The 26,389-nt window shown below is 43.3% G+C and overlaps 1 protein-coding gene across 1 annotated transcript; it reads left to right on the top strand.

The window, feature by feature from the left end:
• Positions 1 to 365: 365 nt before the first annotated feature.
• On the top strand, positions 366 to 24,400 carry PPEF1 (protein phosphatase with EF-hand domain 1; the record flags this gene model as incomplete). The annotated part of the gene is made up of 16 exons (XM_084289034.1): positions 366 to 438; positions 2,943 to 3,070; positions 3,814 to 3,865; positions 8,129 to 8,292; positions 9,623 to 9,737; positions 11,723 to 11,769; positions 14,898 to 15,064; positions 15,861 to 15,897; positions 16,347 to 16,496; positions 18,561 to 18,755; positions 20,167 to 20,352; positions 20,969 to 21,111; positions 21,697 to 21,803; positions 22,713 to 22,876; positions 23,658 to 23,742; positions 24,210 to 24,400. The coding sequence occupies 16 exons, from the start codon at positions 366 to 368 to the stop codon at positions 24,398 to 24,400; spliced, it is 2,004 nt and encodes a 667-aa protein (XP_084145160.1).
• Positions 24,401 to 26,389: the final 1,989 nt, after the last annotated feature.

The following is a 26,389-nucleotide window of genomic DNA, read 5'->3' on the forward strand; positions in this document are numbered from 1 at the left end:
CTAAGAAATCCCCAGTGCACGTTAACATTTCAACTAACATGTCGGGAGCAAACTGTATTCATCTCTGAGTTCCTCTGTCTTGAGTGCAAGTTGATGGTGATCAGATCTGGGGGGAAAAAAATGAGTGTGGTTTATTAGTTCAGTTTTTATGGGGCGTGCTGTGAAGTCATTAGTGATGAGCTGTAGGTGCTTTACAGTCTGTGTTTTCAAGATTTTTTTTTTTCCTCTCCTTCCCCTCCTCCTCTTAGCAGTGAGAAGAGGAGCACAGGAGCCCTCCTCGTGGCTGAAGGACCAACATGAGCGATGCATGCAACGCTAACAGCGAGAGACACATACTTCCTACCAGCAGTCGTTAAAACCAGGCAATGGAGCACATCGTTACAGACATGGGGTGCAACGCTTCCATAGAAGACAGAGAAGAAAGCAAGTCAGAAAAAGGTGAGCGCTCCCATCATCTCCATGTCAGAGGTGTTCTCTCTGTACCACAGGAAGAAGATTGCAAGATAGTATTTCCCCATAGCCCTGTTGTCAAATGCTTGTTCAGAGAAAATAATTTCCCCCAAATTTTCTTTATTTAAAGGAGTGCCTAGTTTTCAGATGCTGGCTGAGGTCAGGAGGCAACTGCAGAGCACCTGTAGCATCTACACATTGGGTTGGAAAAGATTGATACAGAACAGAAGTTAAATTTCAGGCACGTGCTCACTCACTCTGGCACTGACAAAGCATATAGGGTATGGGATTGAGGGGGGCCTTTCGTGGCTGTGCACAACATGAGGTTCCTGGGTAAACTGCTCCCATTTCCCTGCTGCTGGGTGATAATGAAATGAATGCAATGAAACAGAGCTACTACAGTGAATCCCCAAACTGACCTTCTGCCAGGTAAGTCTGGCCTGAAATTCTTCCTTGTTCTCCATTGTTTCATAATGTCTTGTCCTCTCCTGTTGCTGGTGGTAGTCTTTTTGCTCTTCAGCACTAGCCAAATTATGCAAAACCATCATTATACCTGCAGTCTGAGGCTGTACATCCCTCTAATGCATTAATAACATACATTTGATGGATACTTGGTGGTGTAGAGATCTTCCACAACTGGTGATTTATTTTGCAGAAGCAGTTTAGCCTAGTGTGAAAATCATGTTCCAATTTAGTCCTGAGAATAACAGTGCTGTAATAAGTACAATTTTAAAAAATGAGAGCAAATATTGTTAGATTTGCAACATTAACCGTATTTGTCAATATTCATTGCAAGTGCTCAGGGCCCAGCCATTAAGCAACCCAGAGGGCATTTAATGGGGAGTTTCATGGTTCTGATGCTGGAAATCAATTTCTGTGCTGGTGGCTCTGCTCTGCCCCCTTAGGGACTTGTCTAAACAGAAAAGATGACAGCCTTGCTGTCAGGTCTGGGGTGAGGGGAATTCCAGAAAGGACAGAACACAAGAGAGATCCCAGAGCTTATGCAGGGTGGGGAGTGTGCTCCTAATCGTATAAGGATTGCACTTCATTCAAGCAGGGGATTTTTCTAGGAGGGATATGATATCTGTAGGATGGGAGTCCTTGCTGATTTCGGCCTTGTCTGGACTAGAAAACTTGAGCAATTTAACTGTGCCACATAGTTGTTAGTGGTAAAATAAGCAAACAACATGCTACTATGGCACCTGTACAGATTTTTATTTAAAAAAAATAAGATCTATAGTGCTATACATATTAATAGAATCACATCTCCACAGAGGTTATTCTTTACTTGTGTAACTGTCAATTTAAGAAAAAAATATTCCCATTCAGAGGGTGCCACTCATCCTACTCTTATAATCCCTGGTATGTGCAATCAGCTGAAATGATTGACAAGTATAAACTGTTGTTCCTCTAGTGCAGAGCTTTTCTTTGCTGTTTTGCAAGAAAAAAAAATAAGCACTAGTCTGGGCTGTTGGCTATTATTCATTGCTTTGGTTTGGTTTTAGTATCAACTGTTTATTTTAGCAACTGTAGTAAAATACCAGCATATTAGTGTTAGGATGTAAGTGTTGTTTTTAGTTTCCTCTTCTTTCTCTTTCATGAAGCAGCAGTGCTGTGCAGCGATGGTTGTATCAAACCCTGGAGTTCTGGAGAACATCTTGGTTTTGTTCCCCTGTTTCTCCTGATCATGTCTGCTCAGAAATGAGCAGTGGTTCCTGCCAGAGTCAGGAGCTCAGATCAGTGTATTCCTTTGGTCCTTATTCCTTTGATAGCATTGTCCTGCAGCTGCTTTGACTTGTTACCCCAAGATCAAAAACATAAAGACTTTTTCTGTGTGTGTGTTATGCTGAGCTGTTAAGGGTGAGTAGCCCTGAAGCTCCTTGAAAAGACATATTAGCTGCAGGGCTGGAGGCAAAGGCTGTTTGTAAACAATACTGTGTACATCAATATATATGTACAATACCATTTGTAAACATTTTATCCCAAGATCTGTATTCTTGTGGCTTGCTGATATAGCTGGGCAGGCAAAAACTTTCTGTTAAGTGAGGTTCTTACAAGCTTTGTCATTACACGAAGCTCATGTTACAGCTTGCAAAGTCTGAAGCTTTTTACTGCAGCTTGGTAAAGGAATACATTTTATTAGTAGGCAAAATTGATCTTTCTTTCCTTACCTTCTCAAAACCCACATACTGCCCATCAGCTGGACATGGCAGACTTCTTATATGCTTACTATCTTCAGGACAAAGAAATGGGGAAGGTTTCTAATAATACAGGCTTGAGCAAGTCAGCTAGTTTGGGATCTGTCCCTCAAGACAGAGAGAATTGATGCATCATGTATTCATTATCAGAAAACATTTTTCAGTCTTATTTTTACAGACCTCCATCGTAATGTTGACTGTGCACAATGGACTGAATTTGTCATCTGTCTGCAAAGTTCTGCAAAGGTAATGTGTGTTTTCATTGCACTGATCCATTGCCTTCTCTTTTGACAGCAATTAAAGCTGCTGTTCTCATCCAGAAATGGTACCGCTCTAAAAGGGCCCAGCTAGAGATCAGTCGCTGCTATTCTCTGAATATTTTTCAGTCAATCGAATATGCTGATGAGCAAGATCAAGCACAGGTTTGTAATCCTCAATTCTTCCTGTACAAGCAGCTGTGTTATTCCCAGAACACAAACAAAATGGGCACGAGACTGTTTCTCCCTACAAAGCTGTGTCCTGAATAATAAAACCAGTTCCCTGTCTCACACGTGAACTAGTTAAGTCGTGTGTGTGTGTGTGTGTGTGTGTATATAAAACTACGTAAGCTGTAGGACACCCATCTGCCCATACAACCACATCTAGGTTAGAAGTTCCTGTAGGATGGCTGTGTTTGCCAGGGACTGCATGTCATTGCGCTATGGGTGATCTGAAATGAGTCAGCAAGGCAAGACATGTGAAAGAGGGAAATAGAGATATCAATCTCTCAGTACATCAGCCCAGGCTTCCTTCAGGGACAGTACTGGGTATTAGGAACTTCTAAGGCTTTGTGTTCAATCTAGCATCAGTCTAAAGTGAATTGGGTGAATAGTGGCTGTTTCTTTCTATCGACTGTAAAGGAAGTCTAAGCAAATATTCTGGATGATGGGCAAGATGAATTACACCCCAAAAAATAAACAACATTGATGTAGGCCTGGAATTTTGTATGTCTTCAAATAATGTCAACCTGCTGCTTTAGTGGTGATGCTATGGGAACATACAGTAGAGTCACAGATCCCTCTACATGTAAGACTGCTAATATATGACTAAGGAAAGAGAATGTTAATGCTTGTTGGACCCCCTGAACTGATCAGTATGTGTTTGTTCTTTTCTCTTCCTTATTCAGCTAGCCAGCTTTTTCACATTCATGCTGGAGCGCTATGCTAGTCCTGATGCAGGTAAGGATAAAAGTCAAAGTCAAATGGGGATCCTGTTTGAAAACCTTATGTGAGAGAAGTTAATTTTCTATGTAATGTTTACAGCCTGTGGCACATGCTGGGATGAGATTTGCTTTCCTTTCCCAAATATTGCTGAATTTGGTAAGAATTTTAAGTATTGACTCCAGTCAATATCTGTGCAGTGAGTCAAGATGTCAGACAGGAATGGATCCCCGTTGTCCTCTATAAGAACGCTCAGAGGTGCTCAGAGAGCTTTCTTACATGTCACTGCCACTGAGCTGTTCTCATGCTAGTCTTACTGCCCAATTTGCAGTTTTCTGTGCATGTTTTTCTTAGACTATGAGACATGATTATGTAGAAAAAGTGTGACTACTTGGTTTAGGGCATGTGTAATCAAACAAAGAGGTGGTTTCATTCTTCCTTTTTCTTTATTTTTTTTTTCCTAAAGTAGTTTTAGACCACTTTTAAACTTAATTTAGTCTAGATTTTGCTACAAAATGTACCAGTATGTCAATGATAAAAAATGAAATACATTTAAACTGCTGGGGATAAATGTTTATCTGAGCTTTAACTGAGATGGTTACTAATCTTTAATTTTGGAAGTGTTTGGGGATGCTTGGGCAAAACTTACTTTTAAGTCAAACTCGACAGAAGGACAGATTGAAAGTGACTTCTCAAAGCCAGAAAATGAACACCGACTTCCTGAACAAATTGAGAAAAGATCTAATCTCAGCCCTGTTAAAAAGGAGGCTGCCCCCTTCCTATTCAATTACAAAAGAATATACTTTCTCCTTCATCTGGTCCAGCCACAGAATACACCAATTAAAATTTGCACAAGGCACTTTGATAGCAGGCTAAAACCATCACCAAAACTGTAAGTGGTTCAGTGTTCTAACGACAACCATTAGAAATTGTAGCCTTTCTCTCTTAAATACCTTAGAGTGCCTCTCTGTGCTCTGCAGAGAAAGAAATTACATTTGAGCCTTGCTGCAAAGCCAAGACAGATGATACAGTTGTCCTTCCTTTGATTTTTTTTTTTTTCCATTATCATCTTATTCTGCAAAAAGTCATTTAACTTCCTGGGAAGGAAGTGGCAAATTTAAAGAAAATAAAACACTGCTCACTTCACCTGCTTCTGTGTGCTGATGGTGACCTCAGTTCAGCTTTTTCACCTGAGCAAGGAAGAAAATTCTGGTGTTAGGTCTGGGATTTGGTACAACAGTGTTAATCTCTACTTTCATTATCATATTAAAAGGGAATTTTACAACTGCTTGTTGTAAAAGGCGATTTATCCACCTTTTTAACCATGCCTATTTTGACAGAAGGGATTAACACAACTGAGGTGCCTCCAGCAACACCAAAAATGACACAGAAAGATTGTGTAAGATACGTGTTTAATACAGAAGCAGACCACAGTCTTCTGCACAAAGGATTTTTCAGACTGAGAAACTGCATATTGAACTTGTGTTGCCTGGTTTGTGGTTAAATTTGTCCAACAGCTGGCCGTGTGCATTCCTCACTGCAAGCTCTCGCTTGCCTGTGCCGCCGAGTGACCTTTGCAGTACTTGTGCCTACGCCAGTGATTTAAGCAAACCCTGTGCCAAACAGAGAGGTTCTTTAATGAACTGCTTCCATTTCTGCTGGATCATGGTCTTAAGATGGGAGCCGCTGTGAGCGTAAACATAACAAGCAGAAAGCTTTCAAATTAGCTTTGCCATTCCCAAGTATTTTCTAAAACCCACAGTTCTCTGATTTTTTAATTTATTTTTTTTTCATTGGTGTCAGGTCACTTAAATGAGGGCGATAGCACATTGTTCAAAAGCCTTCTCCAAGAACATAGCAAATAATATTCTTACCAGAGCACAGGCTGCCTGCTCTTCTCTGTATGTCACGATGAGAAAGCTGCCTGAAGATTTTGTGATCCCTGTTTTTCATTACATTATAAACCCCTCAGGACTCCTCTATTCATCTTGGAATCTGCTTGTTCAGAATGTGTTTTTTTCAGAGAAAGAAAGCAGTCACCGTGTCATTAACAAGGTAGTGCTTTTGATGTGATTGTTTGTGTTGTACCCTGAAGCTCTTTTCATCCTCTCGTCCTGCTTAAGATGTCGGTGCAGTTGGAGTTGCAATTGGGATATTACGTAGCTGTGTGTTGTTCTTGTTCTGCTGGTGATTAAAGGCTATTTCCCAAGGGTTGGCAGGAAGTAAGAATTAAAATGTTTTCCATCCTACACTTCTCTCCCTCCATTAAAACCAAAAAAAAATCTGTGTACCTACTCAGCCTTTCAGTCGAGAGATCTCCAGTCAGATGAACAAAACTGCTTTTCCAGCGAAAGGTGACCCATTTACTCACTCTTTTGTGTGCACACCAGGGGTGAGAAGGTTGTTCTGGGCAAAGTGCTGGGACTGGGAGTCTGAGGCAGCCCTGGCTGTGCCTCTCAGGGTCCCTGGGCCACCTCCCAGAGTCATTCTTCAAAAAGGAACTGAGCAAGTCTTGCTCTCTGCAGCTTCGCACCCCACCACAGCTCCCGTACAGCACTGACAACCTTCTGAAGCTTTTTGCACAGAGTGATTCCTGCAGTGGGGAATAAGCCACAGCCTGCAGCTTGCCACACCATGAGCAGGATGAAGGAACAGATGCTTGGGGCACAAAGGAAATCTTCATCCTCTTCTTGGGCTCCTGGTCCATCTGCCATTAACCTGGCATCTGGTGCATCAGTGCCTGGAGCTTTTGTGTTTGTTTAATGTGGGGTATGGCCACTGGCAGCCCTGTGGGGTCTGCGAGTAGGGGCCAGCACACGCTAATCCCCAGGCTGCATTAGGACATCCATTAGTGGAAGAGGTGCTGACTGCTCCCGGGTGAGACACCCTGTGCGGGAAGGAGCCTGAAAATCAAGCTGAAAGGCTGCCCGAGGAGACGTAAGAGCACTCTACGGCTAATGACCACGGCTGCCTTTTGATTCTTCATCCAGAGGCAGAAATCAGGGTGTGCTTTGCAGAGTTGTGCCCTGCAGGGAAGGAGATTGGGTTTCCCAGCCTGGACACCTGCCAGAAGGGAGCCGAGGCGGTGCAGGATGGGAGGGATGGAGAGGGAGCAGGCGTGGGCAGGTGTCTGTGCAGCTGAGAAGACCGCTGACACTGGAGGAGTCACAAGAGGAGAGCCCCCGGGCAGGACCTGGTGGGAGCTCTGAGCCCTGCACACCTCCTCCTTCCCTGCAGCCCGCGTCCCTCTGCACGGCTGCGCACAGAGGGTGCCGATCGGCTCGCAGCAGAGCAGCCGAGGAGAAACAGTTTTGTTTTTAAATCCGGGGCTGGTAAAAAGGATGCTTTTTATCTGCTTGTTTCTTTAACGTGAATTTTATGCCGGTGAAAGACAAGCTGGCCTTTATGAAGCTCGGAATTTATGAGGCCACATGCAGGTTTTGGCTGCTGTGCGTTCTGAGTCACCGCCACAGGTATTCCTTCAGCAACAAATAACGTATCTGCATTTCCAGTTGCAGGGTTACAGAAGGCTTACCGTCAGCCCAGCAAAAAGAGTTTCCACCTCACACAAGCAGCTCTGCAACAGCAGCCTGCAGAACACCGTCCTCTAGGGCTCTGGGTGTCTCCCTTAGAATAAGAGATGATAAAGACAGTCTGCAGGGAGCAAACAGTGAAATCAGCTGTTCTCTCAGTTATGTATAAAGGGTTTGCAAGAAAATATTGGCTTGAAGCAATTAGCAACACTCCTGCTTTCTCCATCTTCAGGAAAATGAGAAGCTGGCTTTGCTTGCTTTAGGTCTTCCAGTGGTTTTGTGGCAGCCACCCAAGAGCTGGCATTGTCTCCTCATATCAGAAGGGAGTGCCGTGCACTCTGCTGTGAAGGAACACTGCTTGGCTGCTGGCTTTTTTAACATAGAAAATAAAAGCAGCACAAGCAACTCCTTAAAAACTGGTACTAACCGTGTAATCTTGAACTGTAAGCAGGTGACAGTCCCTGGATGATCGCCTTCTGAATCTCCTTGCTGTGTGGGGGCAGGAGAAAGCCTGTGACAGGCTGTGTTTTGGTTTTGTTTGTTTGTTTTTGTTTCTGGGTTTGTTTAGCATTGTGGGTCAGTTTGGGGAAACCCAGAGCTGCTCCCCTGTAGGAGGTAGGAGCTGGCTGCTCCCATACTGCAGCAGGGAGAGCATCAGAAACATCCACCGCTTCTGGTCGCTCTGTTACAGCCCCCTGTGAGACTGCTGGAGTTTCCACATTCCTGTTTGTCTTCCCTCTCGTTGCAGTTGCTGACACCTCCATCAGCCCCTCCGTTTCTCATGAGGTCGACTCATATCTAACTGAATATGAAAATATTGAGGTTCCAGACTCCTACTGCGGACCACGGCTCTCGTTCCCCCTTACTCTTGCAGATGCCAATGCTCTTCTTCATGCCTTCAAGAACGGACAGGTACATTGCAACTAGTTTTTTTTCATTTGTTTTACTTGTTTTACCTCTCTGTCAGATTGAAACCCCACAGTTAGTTGACTATAAGGCTAAACTGGTGCTCAAAGAGATATTTCTGCCTTCCTTTCCATCCCACTGCTCTTTTCTGCTAACACTCAGTGGTCATACAGGCACGTGGTGAGCTGTCCTAGGAATCCAGCCAGGTTGGGAGCTAACCCAATAAAACCCAAGGCACCAATTCTCAGTTCCCAGGTTTGATTCACTTTCCCCCCATTCCTTAAAGATGAATTTAGTTGCAGGGATTAATCACCTCATTCCAGTGTGCAAGACCCCACTGCAGTGGGGAGAGTGAATATTAAGTGTGGCCAACGTGCTAGCACAGATCTCGTGAGCTCTGGCTGCCACTGCTTTACTTGGAAGGGCTTGGTTTGAACTCGTGATCTTAACAATATACTGTATATAAGGGATAACTTTGGGGTTATATAAGGGGTCTTACTTTGCTTTTAATTTACCGAATGATGTTTTGTTCCCCCCCTAATTTTCTGTGGAGACTTATCTTAAAAGTAGCACAATATAAAGTGCGTGATAAATGAGCCTACCCAGACTTCACCTCGTTGTGGCTGGCATTTTGGTAAGGAAATTATTATAGGCAATTGGCCTTTTTTGTTTGTCTTAAAAACATTAATCTCGAAGAGTCAATCTGTAGCTCATCCACCTGTGTTTGAATTAAATGCCTTAAAAATCACTTACTGACCAAATTATCGTAAGAAGCATTAGCAGGGAAGACCAGGAGAGCACTTTTACAGGAGCTGCATCCCTTCTGAAAGGAGCAATCTCTGAAGGCTGAGTGTTCCGTTCTCGTAACATCTTCACAATGAGCATTAGCAAGGCAACCCTTGCTGGAGTTCCCTCTCCTTGGTATTTGTGCAATTTGCTGAAATACCATTTATGGCCTCTGTTTTTGTTTTGTTTTCTTTTTAGAAGCACATCTTTTTTTTTTTTTAGTTACTTTGAACAGATGACCTTAAGCAATGATTCTGAGTGCCGCATTACCCACTCGCTTACCATTTCTGTAGATGGGAAGAGTAGAAATGGTACACTAGAAATAAAATGGGAAAATATGAACAGCAAGCTCACTAAGCAAGTGCAAAGCTACCAACGCTCCTAATTTCCAGCACTAAACCATGCAGTCTGTAACCATATTTAAGGGAGATCTGTAGTACAAATAATCTGATACAGCTTCCTTGGCAATATGTGTGTAGTGCTAATAAAGCAGTCTTTACTGCTCCTCCTAAAAAGCCTTCCTTTTCTCCCTGATTTTTTTTTTTCATAGCTGCTTCATGCCCACTACGTACTGAAGCTGCTATGTGAAACCAGGAGGGTTCTCAAGGAGAAGCCAAATATCAACCTTGTTTCGGTTTCCTACTCCAAGGAGATAACCATCTGTGGTAAGATGCCAAGGAAGATAACTGCTTTGGGCATTTATTATTTTTGTAATCAATGCATACATGGGAGCAAACCAACCAAACAAAACAATGTTCCTGAGTTACACGGAGTGTATTTTAAAAAAGTCCTTCTCCTCCTCTTTCCTTTTCTTGTTAAAAGTTTCTGAATGAGTCAGTATTAGTTCAATTAATACTTCAGTGCAGCTTAAATATTGCTGCACTTCCAGCTCTAAAGTGCCACTAAGTACTGTGATCACTGGCTGTGGTTCTCAGTGCTTGGTCCTTTGACTGAGAAAAAGACTTTACCACGATAGTTTACGCACTGATGATTTTAATGTGGGTGTAATAGGAGCAGCAAACAAGACCTTTCATAGACAGCATGACTATCATGAACAAATTGAAATGTATAAATAAACCCTCATTTCTAAAGGGACCCAAGAGGATGCATCAGTCTTCATGCAACGAACAAATTAGCCTCACAGAACGATATGTCACAAGGTGAAGAATTAAGAGCTCATTGCACGTCTATTTGATTATGTTTTTGTAACTTATGAGCAAAGGGACGCAGCATGCTGCCACGGCACAGGAAGCAGTAGCTGCAGAACAGAAGAGCAGTGGTGGCATCAGCTCCGACAGCTGTGTCTGTGCTGTGTGTAATGGTAAAGCAGTGTAGGGAAGGGCACTGCAACACGTGTGAAACAGTAACTGATGTTTGTAAGATGTGGTTGTGCACCAACTTCAACTACCAGGAAAGGGCTTCTTTAAATAATGATCTGTACAAACAATAATTTGTTAACCAACCAAATAAAATACCTCTCCAAACTGAGGAAGCATGGAGTCATGCTTGCTCACTACAGTACGTTGGTGTGAATCAAAACATCCCTCCTGTTGTTTGCATCTCATTTGTGCTGTGCAAGCAGCATCTGAAGGGCTCCCCTTCCTGCCATTGACACTAACAGCTTTTGCAGCCAGATAGATATGGGAGGGAAGCAGGTTTTTAAACCTAATTGGTCCAAAAGTCTTGATGTCCTTAAAATAAGCTGTCCCTTCTTCTATTCCTTCTAATTTCAAACTAATAATGCAAATTGAACACGCATGTGAAGTGTTTGTGCCCACACGTGTTTAAAATCTATCATGGCCCAAAGGAGTCCTTAGAGTGACTCCAGCAGGTTCATCATCAACCAAAAGTTGCACAGAAGACATATGGACATGGTTAGAAATGACCCTTCTATCTTTTCATAGAATCACTAAGGTTGGAAAAGGCCTCCAAGATCATCTGGCCCAACCACCCCCCTACCACCAATATCACCCACTAAATCATTTTCTTAACCATTGGTGGAGAAAGCCTGTTCTCAGGCAGTTCTGTGGCTTCAGGGTGGTGAGCCACAGGTGTGGGGAGCTGACAGTGCAGGGGGGTGAGGTCCCCCTGCCTGTTCCAAAACAAACCTCAGGAAGGGACAACTCTGCTGCTCCTGTGGCTTTTGCACCAAGGTGTACAGGCACGGACGCTCCCTCCATCAGTAGTCATCAAAACCTGGCTCTGAACCAGACAGATGCTTGATTGTGCTTCATACAGTAGGCTACTTGGTAAATTCAAACCTGTTGGTATGTGGAAGTCTATCATATCTCTGAAATACTAATCTGTTTTCCAGGTTGATATTGTGTTTGCTCATCTTACCTCCATTTCCCTGAGCAAACCTTTACCTGTGTGACAGGTCTGATCTTCAGATCCAGCTGCAAGGACAGAAACTTTATGCAAAACAATTGTGTACTCTTTAAGTGTTTTATTGCCTGGTTTTATTAGGCAACTTCAGCGTGTACCTTAACATGAAGCTGATATAATCCCAATACAAGGCAAATTATTAGGGAAAATGCCAATTACTAAAGAAGGCATGGAGAAAAACTTCTTAGGACTAGTTTTTATAACTCCAGTTTTATAATTCCATGTATTTGGTAACAGAGGACATATATGTTTTTGTTTCCTGTAGGAGACTTGCATGGAAATCTGGATGATCTTTTTTTAATATTTTATAAGGTAAGTGGGCAGCCTGTGATATATCATTTTGACTTTTTGTTATTGAGAACATGGATTTGTCTGATAGTTTTTATCACTGTTAGAACTGTAAATGTGTGTGCACCTACCACACACATAAACCCCAGAACAACTTGAATGGTGCCTTTGTCATAGCTTTTCCTTCTCCTTCTCCTCCTGCTCACCGTGGAAGAGGAGATCCAGGAGATTTGTCTCCTAAATGTCAAGCTAGAGCATGAACTTAAAGAATTCCTTGCAGTGTCTACCACATCCAGCCCACATTTCCTATTCCATGCTGAGTGAGGTCTAAAATCCAGAGCTAACAGTTCCTGATGTGACACTATACCACAGATAATTTCAGTCCTCAAGCAGATAATGCAGAAGCTTTCTTGGGCCCTTCCACTGATGCCCATAAAGGTGTTTTTCATTATTGTTTGTTTACAGGAAACAAAAAAGGGTGCTATCTGTTTAAAAGCTTTTGAAACCTTGGAAGCAACCATATAGTCTGCACAAAATGGAAATACCTTGGATGTCCTTTCCATATCCTTAAACAGCTGCTCACTTTTCAAGTTAAAAAGCATAACTCTCTTTTACTGAGGTGAAAAAAAAAAAAAAGGAGCTCCAGGCTATCTTTTTCACCATTGTATATTTAACCGAAGGTGCAGGAGTTTTCCTATATTTAGTTTCCCATTTATCTTTGGCATGAATCACCACCTTTCATTTAGCAGATAGTCTCTCCGATCTGAGTTTTCCGGAGGAAAGGGTTTGTGTCTGATCCTTACACATTCTTCGGCCCTGAATGGAGACTGAAAAGAGCTAAACCAGGTGTTTCAATGATGTAATTCCCCTCTGCTTCCAACGCTGCTACCCTTTATCTGACATGGCTGGATGGAAACTTGGTGGTTTTGTCCAAGTGCGTACCTGAAGCCTGCTGAAGCATAATCAGGCCTCTGCAGGCCTCTGCTTTTCTTATTAACTGATTACATATAGCCAGTCCTTTTAGCTGTTATTTTAATTATGCAATCTTCCTTTTTGGAACAGGATATTGAAACAGAATCAGAGTATGATTCAGGTCGGTTTCACATACCAGACCTGTGGGGGGAAAAAATAGCTGTTCTGGAGGTAACTGCTGCAGCTATCTCTGAATAATTAAGAAAAACGTGTGAGTGAGGACTAAGTGCTGATTGTAGTGACTTCAGAGCCAGCCCCCCAGTCCTGGGCAGCAGTGCTCATGCTGCCAGCTGCTGTTTGGCTTCGGGGTCCCTCCCCTCACAGCAGACCCTATGCAGTGGGCAGATGTTTTGTCCTCATTTCCAAGCAGCTGAGGAAGAGGAGAGCGCGTGGTGGAGTCACGGTGCTGGGACAAGCCCCCAAACCTCAGGCACAGTAGGACAAAGCACAGCCAGCACAGTGCTGGGCACAACAGCACATGTAACGCTGAGACCCAGCGAGGGTGAGGCTCAGAGAATTCCTTTTTTATCTCAATAGCCAATTTGTAAAGTCCATTCGGTCACTGCATTAATCTCTGTCAAATTACAGCATTTCCTGGAGTTCCTTGAAACACTCGTATTTTCAAATATGTACTGCTAGGTTAGATTGTTAAATAGCTGCTAGGGGTAGGAATAGCCCGGAGCTGCAGAGAATGCAGACAACAAAAGGAAGTTAATTAATCACTAACCCAGCCGATACAGTAACGATGCCCAGCAGCAAGCTGCTAATCATCAGAGCGCCTTGTTCACCTCTTTGACATGTTGGGGCTGCAACAGCCTTTCATTTGCTGTTGCTCTTATTAGTTGGAACTGTGGAAAAGGAAATAAAAACTTTGCAGAAGCATGGAACAGAACCACAACTCCTCATGGGAGCCAGAAGTTAAAACAAACTCTCCTTTAAAACTACGAGCTGTGGGTAAGCCTTTGCAGGGGAGGCAGGGCAGAGGCTGGAGAGCACATCAGCACATCTGTCCTTCCACGGGGATGGTGGCTGTGGCGTGGCTGTGTGCACACAGACCATCTGCTGGGCAGTGGGTTTTAAAGCAAAGCTTTGATCAGTCCATCTCCTGGTCTGACACAGCCTCATTCAGGAGGCTGGGTGTGTTGCAGTGCTGCCCGGCCTCCTCAGAGTGGCTTCTGCAGTGGTCATATGGTTTTGTAGATGCTCTGTTGATCGTTCTTGTGCACACCATTTGTAAAAGCAGCAGTTTCTTTTTCCTGGCAAGCCAAGAGTGAAATGATATTTCCAGTACTCGTGACTGGAAATGAAGCTACACGTGGCTGCTGCTATAGTTTGTGTAAGCTGATGGCACCCATTGAGTGTTAATAACTGATCTAACAGCACGTACCAGCAATTCACAGGAGTAGCTTCTGATGCCACCATTCACAATAAAGCATTGCTCTGTATCTTCAGGGGAAAAAATAATAATAATAATAATAAAAAAAGATAAAAACTACCTGTACATGCAGTCTTCCAGGTGCAGAAGCTTCCTGGTATGTCTTTAACAGCACCCCTGGCAAAGTGCAAGTATGAGTAAAAGTCAAGTAATGCTTTCAGGATTAAAGCAATTGGAAAAAAAAAGAATTTCTTCACATCTCTGTATTAAGGTTCGGACTGTAGTTCTGGAAGCATAGACTGCAAAAAATGTAAATATCTGAAATCCACTTTCTTCTGTGTAAGGAAATGCAAGGACCTTCAGACTTGTGTCAGAAGATAATTTCTGGAGTTCTTGTCATCTGTTCAAAATGAGTGATTCCCTTCTATTTGCAAGTGCACAACTTCCCGGCAGCAGTTGCATTAAGAGAAAAGTATGTTTTATTACAAGAATAATGTTCCTACTGGTCCCTTTCAATTTAATTTAATAGGCAGAGGAATGGATTAGAGGCAGCATCATAAGAACCATCAGAGAGGTCGTCTCTTCTCTGATGGTTCATACAGGATGTCTGATTTGGAGATTTCTGTTCTAAGCAGTGGAAATAAATGCTGTGTTTCTGAGTTCTGTATTATGCTTATGTTTTGTTTTTTTTTTTTTTTTTTTTTTCCCAAGTTTTATAGCAAGGAGTTCTCATTAGAAATGATATTTCCTTTATTACAATAGCATAACAGTCTCAAAATGTCCTTGTTTTTGTTTCTTTCTGCAGAATGGTCTACCTTCAGAAAAAAAACCTTATGTCTTTAATGGTGATTTTGTTGACAGAGGGCAAAATTCTATGGAAATACTTATAATCCTGTTTGCATTTCTTCTTATCTACCCCAATGATGTACACTTGAATAGAGGAAACCATGAAGACTATGTCATAAACTTGAGGTAGGTTTTAGGGGATGGAAAGGAGGGGGTATCTGATCATTATTGGAAATGTTGGAGCTTTTTGAATGCTGCTTTAGCCACTGTGCCAACATCTGATTTCTAAAACATAATTAATGTTTTATTGGGTATTCAGGTGGAGCTTTGCATCTTCAAGATGTGTGAGGGGGAGCCAAGTACATCCTTGTTACGCACAGACACTCAAACCGGAGTCACTTCTTGTCTCTGACATAATCACAGCCCATTGAAGTCAGTGGTTTCATTGGAGCTGCCCGAGTACCAGAGCAGGGGTTGGGTGGAAGGACTATATTTTAGTTAATTATAGGCTTTTTCCACAGCATAGCCACAGACACGAGTGTAGTATGATGGAACCAGGAAACCAGGAGCTGAGACTGCTTAACTTCAGACTAAGATGTCACTTCCCAAAAACGGGGAATGGACATGATAGATGATGCTGTCCATGCAGGTTTTGAGGGAATTTTTACACAACATTGGTTAGGTTCCTTTGAAAATTCTCTCTAATATCTAAAGGGTAAAACTGCTACGCTATTACATTTAGATGGGAAATTGGCTGCTTAAAATGATTGGTCTGGACGCTGTTTCTGATCCCTTATATGCACAAGAAATCAATTTAACTCAATTATTGAGATAAAACAGAAGAATGCACTTTTAAACTGAGATGAGACATAAATGACAGGAGGAAAAGAGGGTTGGAAAATTCCTGGCAATCACTGTAGCGTGGAAAATGGTGCAGAAAGGGCATACTAAAACACAGTTCATGACATTGTTCTATTTTCAGATATGGCTTCAGCAATGAAGTTTTGAGCAAGTATAAGGTAAGATTCTTCCTACTTTTTCTGTATTTTCTTTTAGTCTTCCACATGTAAAATGAAAAATGTCTGAACAAGGAAACTTCCAACCAGATTATTTAGGTATAGTGCAGAATGAGTTTAGTAATGTAGTTAAAATTATTTTGGATTTTCAGTGGCATAACTGACAACACAATTCAAAGTGGTAACATCTTGTGCTCAGTGATCTGTGGGAAGAAGTAAATAGCATTGGTGAGGCCACTCATGAGCACACGGAGAGGTAAATGAAGTGCTGGAGAGACTTTTGAATGGCTCTTAGAGTAAATTTCAGGTCATATTTGTCGGTGTTGCAACTTGGGGTGTCCCCTGGGAGGAACTGTTTGTACAGACAGTTGCAGACACCTCAGCAAAATCTTGAATTTAGAAGCAACAGAATCTATCTGAAATAGGATCTAACCCAAGAGTATACTTTGCAGGTCCACGCGAAGGTAATTTTGTATCTTCTGCAAGATGTCTTCAGCTGGCTCCCCCTTGCCACTTTAATTAATAAAAAAGTACTCATCCTACACGGAGGAATTTCAGACACGACAGATTTGAATTTCCTATATTTACTTGAGAGAAATAAGGTAAGGGAGTGTATTCATGTGGGGTTACTCTTATATTTTTTAAAAAATTTAGCAATACAAATGCTAAGATCAAGTTGTTTGCATGAGGAAAGGAAATGGCTACTTTATAAGGCATGTAAGGAAAGAAAGGTCTTGTTTTCTTCAAAATCAGTCTTTAGAAGGGGAGGTTTCAGTAGGTCTTGGGAGCCAATTGTTTGGCTGCTGTAAAATGGCATAGGTCTTTTGACTTTAAAATAGTTGAAGACACTTTAGATACTCCTTCCTGCAGTGATAACACATTAGCCAGAAAGTATGAGAAGTACGTAATTCTCAGGCATTTCTAAACACTTCAGAAATCAGTTTAACCACATCTTTTTAGCACTGCCTGTTTCCCTGGGCTGTGCTGCTGCCATCTGCTTGTGTGGGACGTTCTGCACCTTGCAGCGCGCCCGTGGCACCACATGTGGGAGCGTCCTTCCAGCAGGAGCAAACCTTGGGACCTGGCCTTGAGAAAGCAGAAACTACTGCTGCTTTTCATAAATTTAGAAGACAGAGGCATCCATTTTTATTTATTTATTTATTTATTTTCTAGAATGAACAAACACATCTTTTTCAAATCAGTGGAAAATTGCGTGGGGTTTGGTCTGGAAGATTTATACAGCTAGAGGTACCTGCTTGTAAGCTGGGTGCTTAGGCTCCTCATACTCAGTGGAGATCCAGGAGATCTGGTGGAGATCCAGGTCTTGCCATTGCACAGATGTAGGTCTCTGGTGCTGTTCCTGGAAGCACTGCCAAAGCCTGGGGGGATTCCCAGTGGCCTCTGGCTGCCTCTGCACAAAGTCTTCTTCACAGGTCTCCTCTGCTGCTCTCCTCCAGGTCTGGTTTTCCTGGTGCTAATTGACAGACATGGCAGAGCACCCCAGATGGCACAAGACACCAGTGTTTAAGCAGCTGAAATGTGTTCCTTGTCACTTGCGGCTGTGCAACCCAGAGCTGCTGCTCTCACCCTCGTGATTCCTAGCGCAGAAAGAAATGTTTTGCCCATCAGCCAGCTGCAGCCCAGTTTGTTTCTCAAGGATGTTAAAAAGAGCGATGAATACGCCTGGTTATCTGCGCCCAGGCCCTGCTGGCTGAACCAGTGCACTCTGAAATTGGGTGCCTAGGCATGGATACAGGTGTCTCAGCCCTGAGCCAAGTCCTTCCCACGCTTTCCCTGAGGCAGGGATGGGTGTGTTACCGAGGCACTGCCTACCCATGAGCTGCACAAGTAGCAGGTTGAAGCGGCTGTGCCTGGGCCACAGCTCAGGGCACAGTCACTCAGGGCTTTTAATTGGTACAGCTGGCAACCGACAGGTCTTCAGATGCCGGTCGGTGCTCCGGGGAATCATTTTTTGCATCATTTTCTTTGATAAATAGTTAAACTTTCTAGTGATGGTCTGAAGATGAGACAGTATGAGAGAATATCCAAAGGGAAGAAAAGATACTCCCTGGGGGAGTCTGTATGAATGGGCATTCATGGAGCCACAGCACGGGACTCCAAAAAAGCAGATGTCTGTAAATATTGAAGGTTAAATTTATTTAACAGTGAAGGGACTGAAGTAATACCTTATGAACTGTATGGTTATCCTCCTGATACTTTGATACATTGATTTCAGCCAAATTAACCTAGCAGCACGCTATTGTGTGAGAGCAGCAGTGAGTGTGGTTTGACCTCAGTATAATATACCTGCATATTTTCAGTCTCTAGTGAAGCTGGGCACTTAAGTATCCACCCTGAGCCCAAGTGCTGGCCCTGCTGTACGGTGAGACCTGGTGGCTGAGTGTGGCTTGGGATGAGCGAGGTCTCGTGACAGGAACACGAGAGTGCTGCTGAACAGGCTGGTGCCTGGCAGATGTGAAGCACGATGCCCGCAGGTGCAAACACCTGCAGCATCCACCAAACAGGAGAGCTCAGGACATCACAAGACTTAAAGGCTGCGTATGGGAAGGGGGAATGGATGTGCTTCTGTATCGTTGTGTTCTGGTAACTCTTCCAATATGCCGTGGGGTTTTATTGTTTGATCAGTTTTGTTTTTTGTTTTCAAGTTGAAATCTTTGATGCGGCCACCACAGCCAGAGAGAGAGGAGCAAGGAAAGGAGGGCGCTCCAACAGGCAGACCCAGCACATGTGCTGCCAACAAGCATGGCGCAGGGAAAACACGCAGGCTCTCCTCATCGGGCTTCACTGAGCTTTCCTGCCCAAATTCGCAGCCAGGGCCCACCCTGAAGGAATGGAAACAAGTAGGTGAAACCAAAGACAGGCACAGAGACCCCTGCTCAGCAGCAGCAGGGGCTCTGTTCAGACGGCATGTCTTAGTCCAAGGGGTTTGTGTCAGTAACACATCGTTCTGGGGAGTATACTAGCCAGCTATACATTATTCAGATGATTTTGTACAGCTGGTAAAAAAAGGCTTGTGATTTTAAGCCTCGGAAGGAGGATTTACACAGTGTTTTCTGTTCCTAGCTGTTAGAAGGAAACTGCTCTGTATGAGGTGTGTTTGCATGCCCTCATGTGGTTACATCTGTTTGTACATATGTGGTTGTCAATTAAATAGGTCAGATTTGGCGATCGATGTGATTGTACACACCTTTTTTTGGCTGTGGTTTTGGCAGCTGAATGCTGATAGAGTCCAAACAAACCCAGCTCCTGAGACCTAAAGGTTGAATACTCAGAGCAGGGAGTTTTTGTCCTCTGGCTGTTAGTTTCCCCTTGAATATTAGAGGCAATACGGAGCCCATGCCATGCTGTAAGTTAATAAATTGTGACAATTTGGAAAGCTTAATTTGCACAGCAATTTACAAGCTCAAAATTGAGTTGTGGATATGTTTTTTTTTTTTTTTTTTCTGGGCTTCCCTTCAGACAGCTGCTTTAAGGAGTAGGCAGCCTTGTTTTGCCTCTAGAGATAGAGCAAGTCTCTCTCAGAAAATGTGATTTCCCAAGATCTGGCCTAGAACCTAACGTAGAGTGCTGTAGTTGCTCCCCCAAAGCTGACACTCCCCAACAAATGGGAAGTAAATGTTTTTGTGTAAACTTTTTCCAGTGAGGCTTGAACAGATGCATTTTGCCCCATGTTTAGTGCTGACTGGAATTAGCACGCTTAAGCCCTGAGAATTCATCCTGAAGTCTCGATCTTGCTAAAATGCTGATAGGTGAAATCTTGTTTTGAAACATGAGCTAACCAAAGGCAATAAAGCCAAAGGCAACTCCTGCCACGTATTGAGCAGGTATTCTCAAGCTTAGTTTAGGTAAAACCAGACACAGGTGTCTGTCAGGTCTGTGCTGAGAAGCAGGACATGCCTCTCACGTGCACAGGCAGCTTTTGCTCTCTTTGCCCACGCACCGTTCCTGATGCACCTACCAGAGTCTGGAAACCTCAGCTGTGAAAGAAGGCACATTACTGAAAAGATGTTTCGTCTGAAAAAAGGTAATGCAAACTGTAGAAAATGGTTTGTAAGAAAAGTGGAACAGAGGTCCTAGCCCAAAGGAGTGCACTACTGAAAGAAGAAAATGGGAGGCCTGTTGAGGACCTTGTTAGCTCAGGTGTGTTTTCTCCCTGTACTGTGGGGGCTTTTGCTGATGTCCCTAGTCCAGGCACACACAGCCCGTCAGTCCTTGCCTACTATCAGTCCTCACTTGAGTTTGCTTTTGCAGGTCATGGACATTCTCTGGAGTGATCCAAGAATGCAGAATGGCTGCGTCCCAAACAAGCGCCGCGGAGGAGGTTGTTACTTTGGCCCTGACACCACTGCCAGGCTGTTTGAGAGGTATAATCTGAAGCTGTTGATCAGGTCCCATGAATTTAAGCGGGAAGGCTACGAGCTCACTCATGGCGGGAAGGTAAGGTGCTGCCACGGAAAGCAGAGGTCTCCCATGAATTTCAGGGGTACATCCACAGATTTGTCTGCAAAGTTAATTAAGAAAATGAGCGACTTCTTCAAAATGGGTTTGGGGAAATCCTGGGCTAAATAAGTAGATGTTAGAACAAATTACGGTGTTCTGACAAACACAGAAGTCTCTACAGCTTCAGGGAGTGGGGACTAGTTCATTACTCATGTGAAAACAAATGAACATCAACAAAATCCCTTAGGACAGTTATGTGTAAATACAGCGTAAGAGATGCTCGTACACTCTTAGAAGCCTTTTAACTCGTTTCTCTTCTGGCATTGCTTGCTGACATGCTGCATCAAGATGCCACCAAGAATCCTGAAAACACCTCTCTTAGACATTTCTGCTACAGTGTGCTATCACACTGCCCTCTAAACTGTGACAGGCCAAAAACACACGCCTGGAGCTCTGACTTGGAAAGTGCAAGCAGTCTGGTGAATGACATCGTTTCTGGTTTTACATGTTGACACTTCATTTTGTAACCTGCAGGTTTTTCTAAGATCAGCTTTAGGAATCAGTGTCACCAGGAGTTGTTCTAGCCAACAGTTTCTTTTTTTCCTACGATCAGGTTATCACTATATTTTCTGCCTCTAACTATTATGAAGAGGGGAGCAACAGGGGAGCGTACATCCGACTGAACCCGGATCTGATTCCTCGTTTTGTACAGTATGAAGTGTGCGAGCGCACAGACAAGCAGAACCACTGGGAGAGGTAAAGATGCATCCTCATGTGTGCAGTGAGCGTGAGCACCTGCTGTAAATCTGTAGCTTCATTTTACTTCGACAGGCATCTGTTTTCCTCCTTTTTCTGTTTTTCCCATTTAAATATTAATACAGAAGACAAAAATGTATTTGGAGTGCTCTGACTTAGTTTCCTGAGAAATTCCCAAAGGTAATTAAGAGCTTAGAACAGACGATTGTCAGGGACTCCTAAAGAGCCTATGCCTGTCTGTCAGGTCTGCTTTAAGGCTGCAGTGTTAATCTGGAGAAATCCTGTTATGAATGGAGTCCAAAAAGTTTATCATTACAGCTTTGCCATGCCTAGCACTGTGGTCAGATTTACTAAAGCAAAGCAGCTTAGAATTACCTGCATAAACTTGATTATCTCTTAAGTTCAGCTTATTCTTCTGGGGCTTTGTTTTGTTTTTCCCCAGTGTTGCCTTTTAGGATGACCCTGATGACACTGCACGTTCAAGAACAGAAGAATTTGATAATGAGTGTTGAAAAGCATAAATTGCTGGAGGATTAAAATCCTTTAATGATCAGCTTTGCTTTTTTTTTTTTTTTTTCCTCTTAGGATGAAAACAATTGAACATTCTGCCTTGCAAATCTTACGAGAGAGGATTTTTGCTCACAGGTCTACGCTCACTGAGGCTTTTGAAAAGTATGACTGCGACAACACAGGTAACGCCACCTCTTATGTGTGCATGGGGGCCTGCTGGCCCGAGGCTGGTTGGTGACACACTCCCACTCCTCCCAGCAGAAGATGTGAGTCGTGGATGCTTATCCTTAGAAAGCAACTTGGAGGGTGGGGTGGGAGGTTTAAGTATGAAGAAGGGAAGAATTGGAACACGTGAGCAAAGAAAGAAGCTCGCTGGGCAGAGAGTTTGGGCAGGGAAATCTGATTCCAGAAGCTCAAAAGTCATCACCTTCACTCGGGAGCATCTTCAGAAGATGTCAGCCAGGAAACTGGGGTCTCAGATGAAGGAGGACTGGTCTCCTGAGTCTGGGGGCTCTTTGAGTAGGGTGGCTAGGCCACCCACTAGTGGACATACAGTCATGCATCAGCTGAAGAAAAGTCAGTAATAAATTGGTAGATGAACCTTTTATGTAGGAGCAAGGCATTGATGACTTCTGGCACAAATACAGCTTTTTCTCCCGATGGCTTCTCACCTGACAAGGTTGTCATCTGTGCCCCTAAAATGGCAATTGATAAGGCGTTGGTGCTGGTTCTCCGGCTGCTGAGCAACCGATCAACATATTCCTGCCTTGTTGACTTTTCAGCCATACATCTCTATAGATGCAACTCAGCTCAAATCTGAAGTGCTCTTCATAGAAAAATTTGGTTTTCTCCAGAAGTTTTAAAGCACGCTGACCATCACAATAGAATCACAAGATTGTCGCTGTTGGAAGGGACCTGTGGAAATGTTTAGTCTGACCTTGCTGCTCACTGTTAAGAATATTTTTATTCCCCAGCATTAGGAGAAAATGTTCATGTTTTGTGACCTCTTAAACAAAGTCAGAAGGCATGCTAGTGTCTGATTTGTGCTGCATCATGTACCAAATGTAACCATGAACTGACCCCTTTGGCAGGCAACATTTCTGTCAGTGACTGGGCAGCAGCGATGGAGTCTGTCCTCTGCCTGGAACTGCCCTGGAGGACACTGCTGCCCCATTTAGCCAAGACAGATCCAGATGGAAAAGTTGACTACATGTCGTGTTTTCACAATATGGAAATAGCTCAATCTACAGAAGAGGTAAGGAGGAAAACGCCTCTTTGCAAATCTGGGAGGAAGAGCTTTTTGCAATTTGAGGCACAAGACAGTGCTTTGGCCAATCCGGTAGACATCTACATCTGAACTAGTTACCTAGCTTCCTTTTATAGTCATTGGAGGGAAACAAGTACTTCTAGGGCACGAATCATCATTCCCTGCTAAGGTAGATTCTTAAAATAGGTTGGATGAATCACACGCTAGAACTGCTTCCTACTTTCCGGTGACTCTCAAGGGCATTCAGATAAGGTAGCTGAGGAGATATGTGATGAATCCCACTCGGAGCAGCTTTGCAAATGTGCACAGAACCAATTCTGGCACCTGTAGGATGAAGTCACAGTTGGAGATGGGCTGGAGATGTTTGACCATCTATAGCTGAGGTCTCTGCTTCAGAGCCCAGTTGTTACTGGGCGACTGCTCAGCGGTTTGGTTCTTAGCTCTCACCACCATTTTTCTAACACTGAACATTTCATGTGAGTGCATGACACCCACCATTTTCCCTAGGTCATCAATATTTCCACAAATAATTACTGAAGGTAGGAGGTGTGAAAGGTTCCTTCACAGGATCCCCTCACCCAGAAGGGACAGGTTTTAGCTGATTCGGGGCAAGACAAAATATCATCTCTTGGAACTCAAGCATAAGGAATTTTTCCTAGTATTTGACAAGTTAAACTGGGAAAATAGATTTGTATAGTACGTATTCTGTTGGCTAAGCTTACTCAAACCCAAGGTCTGAATGCTTTCCTGTGTATGATTTCAACACCAGGTTCAGCCAGCTTTGGTTGAAACGCTGTGCAAATACAGAAAAGAGCTGGAGGTAATCTTTAACATCATGGATGAAGATCATTCAGGTAAGTGCCTGTAACTTCACAGCACCAGCCCTAGGAAGCCTCTACTACTTATCTTTCCCCACGGTTTCCTCCTTAAGGCTCCTATATATAGAGGTACCAGGGGTGATGTCATTTTTCCACTTTAGTGAAGACTAATTTCAGCAGTCAGGCTGTACCCATATAAGGGACAGCGCACAGAGCCTAATTCAAGAAAAAAAAATCTCACATACTCAGTTTCCAGTACTGGTGTCACTTTTGGGGGCTTTTTCTCCCTTCTCCTCGCACTCTCAGTATTTACTGCTTTCTTAATTCCACTGTTGAAAGCGCTAGCTCCTTGCTTGCAGTAAAAAGGTACTTCAACCAGGAAATCACAAAAAAATCACGCAAGCCCTGGTAGGCAGGTAACTGTCTTGCAATAAAGGAGTGTGCATGCACGTAGGAAGGGGAAACAGCACTGGAAGAAGCAATCTGCCATCTGTCTCCTTTAGGTTTGATTTCTTTTGATGAGTTCCGCAAGACCTGGAGAATCTTCAGTTCTCACCTGGGAATTGAGGCGTACGATGCCTCCATTGACAAGCTCGCCCAGAGCATCGACTACAACAAAGACGACTACATTGACTTCAGTGAATTTTTAGAGGCCTTTCATGTGGTTCACAAAGGAGACAAGAAGACAACCTAATGAAGAGGCAGAACTTCTTGCGGGTTGTCGTGGAAGTCCACCTTCCTGTCATGAGTCACAAGCAGCCTGGGAACCCAATTTCCACACAGACAACCAATAATTAGTAACAAGCGTTGTGGTCACTGTGATGATGTACACCTGCTAGTAATGAGACCAGAAGAGATGAAAAACCACCATATACAGTATTACTGCCTCACTGCCACATCAGTACCTTACAATTTATCCTCACTCTTGGTTTCACCTCCTCCACCTATCTTACCTGTGAATATTACCAAGGTAGCACCTACAACCTCACGGGAGGAGAAACTTTGGTATGTTTCTCTCAGCAGCCCTTAGAGACAGCTGAGAAATAGTATTAGTGACCACAAGGAACATATCTGTCACTCCCTGGGGATATAGCAGGAACAACAGAGGCTTTCTGTGGACTGACTATCCAGCCCAGGCGAGATTAAAAAAAAAAAAAAAAGAAGGAAAACACACCAGATCATTAAAATAGGAAAATAGGTAGTTCTGCATTTAATCTTTCTCTTTGCATGATGCAATAAAATTAAAACATTCCAGGTGACTATGTATCCTCTCTGAAGTTTACAGACCCAACTTAAAGGGTCTTATTTGAAAGGCGTTTACACTTGCAATAGATTTGTTCTTGCCACTGGTTACTTTTGCCTTACAGTTGTTGGGGTTGGGGGCCAAGAAACAGTCATAACCTGTCACTTTAATGCTGGCTAAATCCATAGCATGTTAATATAACATACAATAGATCCTAAAATAAAGCTTCAGCTTTCACAGTAATGTGTGTGCGGTGTCTTTTTGCCTTTACAGGGGTAGGCTACACATACCAGAGTAAAACACTTTTTTGCCTGTAGTTGAACTGTATTTCTTTAAAACCAGGAGATGCGTAAGAACACAAAAGTAACAATGTTTGATTCTACCGAACCTAAAATATCTTGCATACAGTTGAGCATGAATTCTCTATCAAGCAAACTGACAAATTCTACAATTGACTTTATGGAAAGCAGCAAGACGGCAGAGCCCAGTGTCCTGTGTCTCCCCTTATATTCCCCTGCTGCAAGCCTGCGAGCCAATACTCCCATTCCTGCACCTCACTCCTGCACCTGACTCACTCGCATATTACACTCTGAAAGCAACACACCGATATAAAGCGCAGCCAGATCAGGAGCTTTATAAAAAAGACATTACCTTAATTCATCCTTATTAAATACAATGTATGCAGAGTGCTTTCTGGGTAGTAAACAGTTCCAGCCTAACCAGTCTTTAAAATTTAATACTGAACCATGATTTAAGGAGGGAGTTTTTAATTTAGTAACAGTTTTGAAAATGCAAAGGAAAAAAAAAAAAGCTATAGCACGCTTCCTAATAATTTACCATTACAGATACAATAGCAGTCCAAGCTTCATAGAGTGCCGTCATTCCTACATCTTATTTTTAGTCAATGAAATAGGAAATACGTTTCCAGAAGTATTTTGTACATTAACAGATGAGCAACTAAACATGCACATACTTATTTCTATTCCCTGGAGTGTGGGGGGAGGATTCTCTAAGAGAAAAACAAAAATTATAGTAAAATTTTAATGGTATTGGCAACGTTAAATGTGTATTTATAGAATGTGACAGTACAGATCGGGAGGCCTCCTTTGCCACCCCTAAGACAGGACAAAACAAGGGCGTGTACCAACGTGGAAGCTCAGACACATTGCTGAGACCCTGCGGCTTAGATGTGCCCCTCTCACAAGGTGTTCCTGAAGCCACTCCAGCATTAAGCTGAAGGATTACGCTGAAGGACGCTTGCCTTGATGAGAAGGGACGCCAACAGCAAGGGCGCAGCGCAGCACTTGGCTTAGTGTAGAGTGAGAAGAGGCTCCTGGGGAGGCAGCGCTGCGAGGGGCTGAGTCATCCAGCCAAGAGAGAAGCCTGCCCCGCAGCTGCTGTGGGCAGACAGAGGAGCAGGGCTGTTGCTTCTGTCCCCAC

The sequence above is a fragment of the Netta rufina genome (genome assembly GCF_964035555.1).
Source record: "Netta rufina genome assembly, chromosome: 1".
NCBI classification, from domain to species: Eukaryota; Metazoa; Chordata; class Aves; order Anseriformes; family Anatidae; genus Netta; species Netta rufina.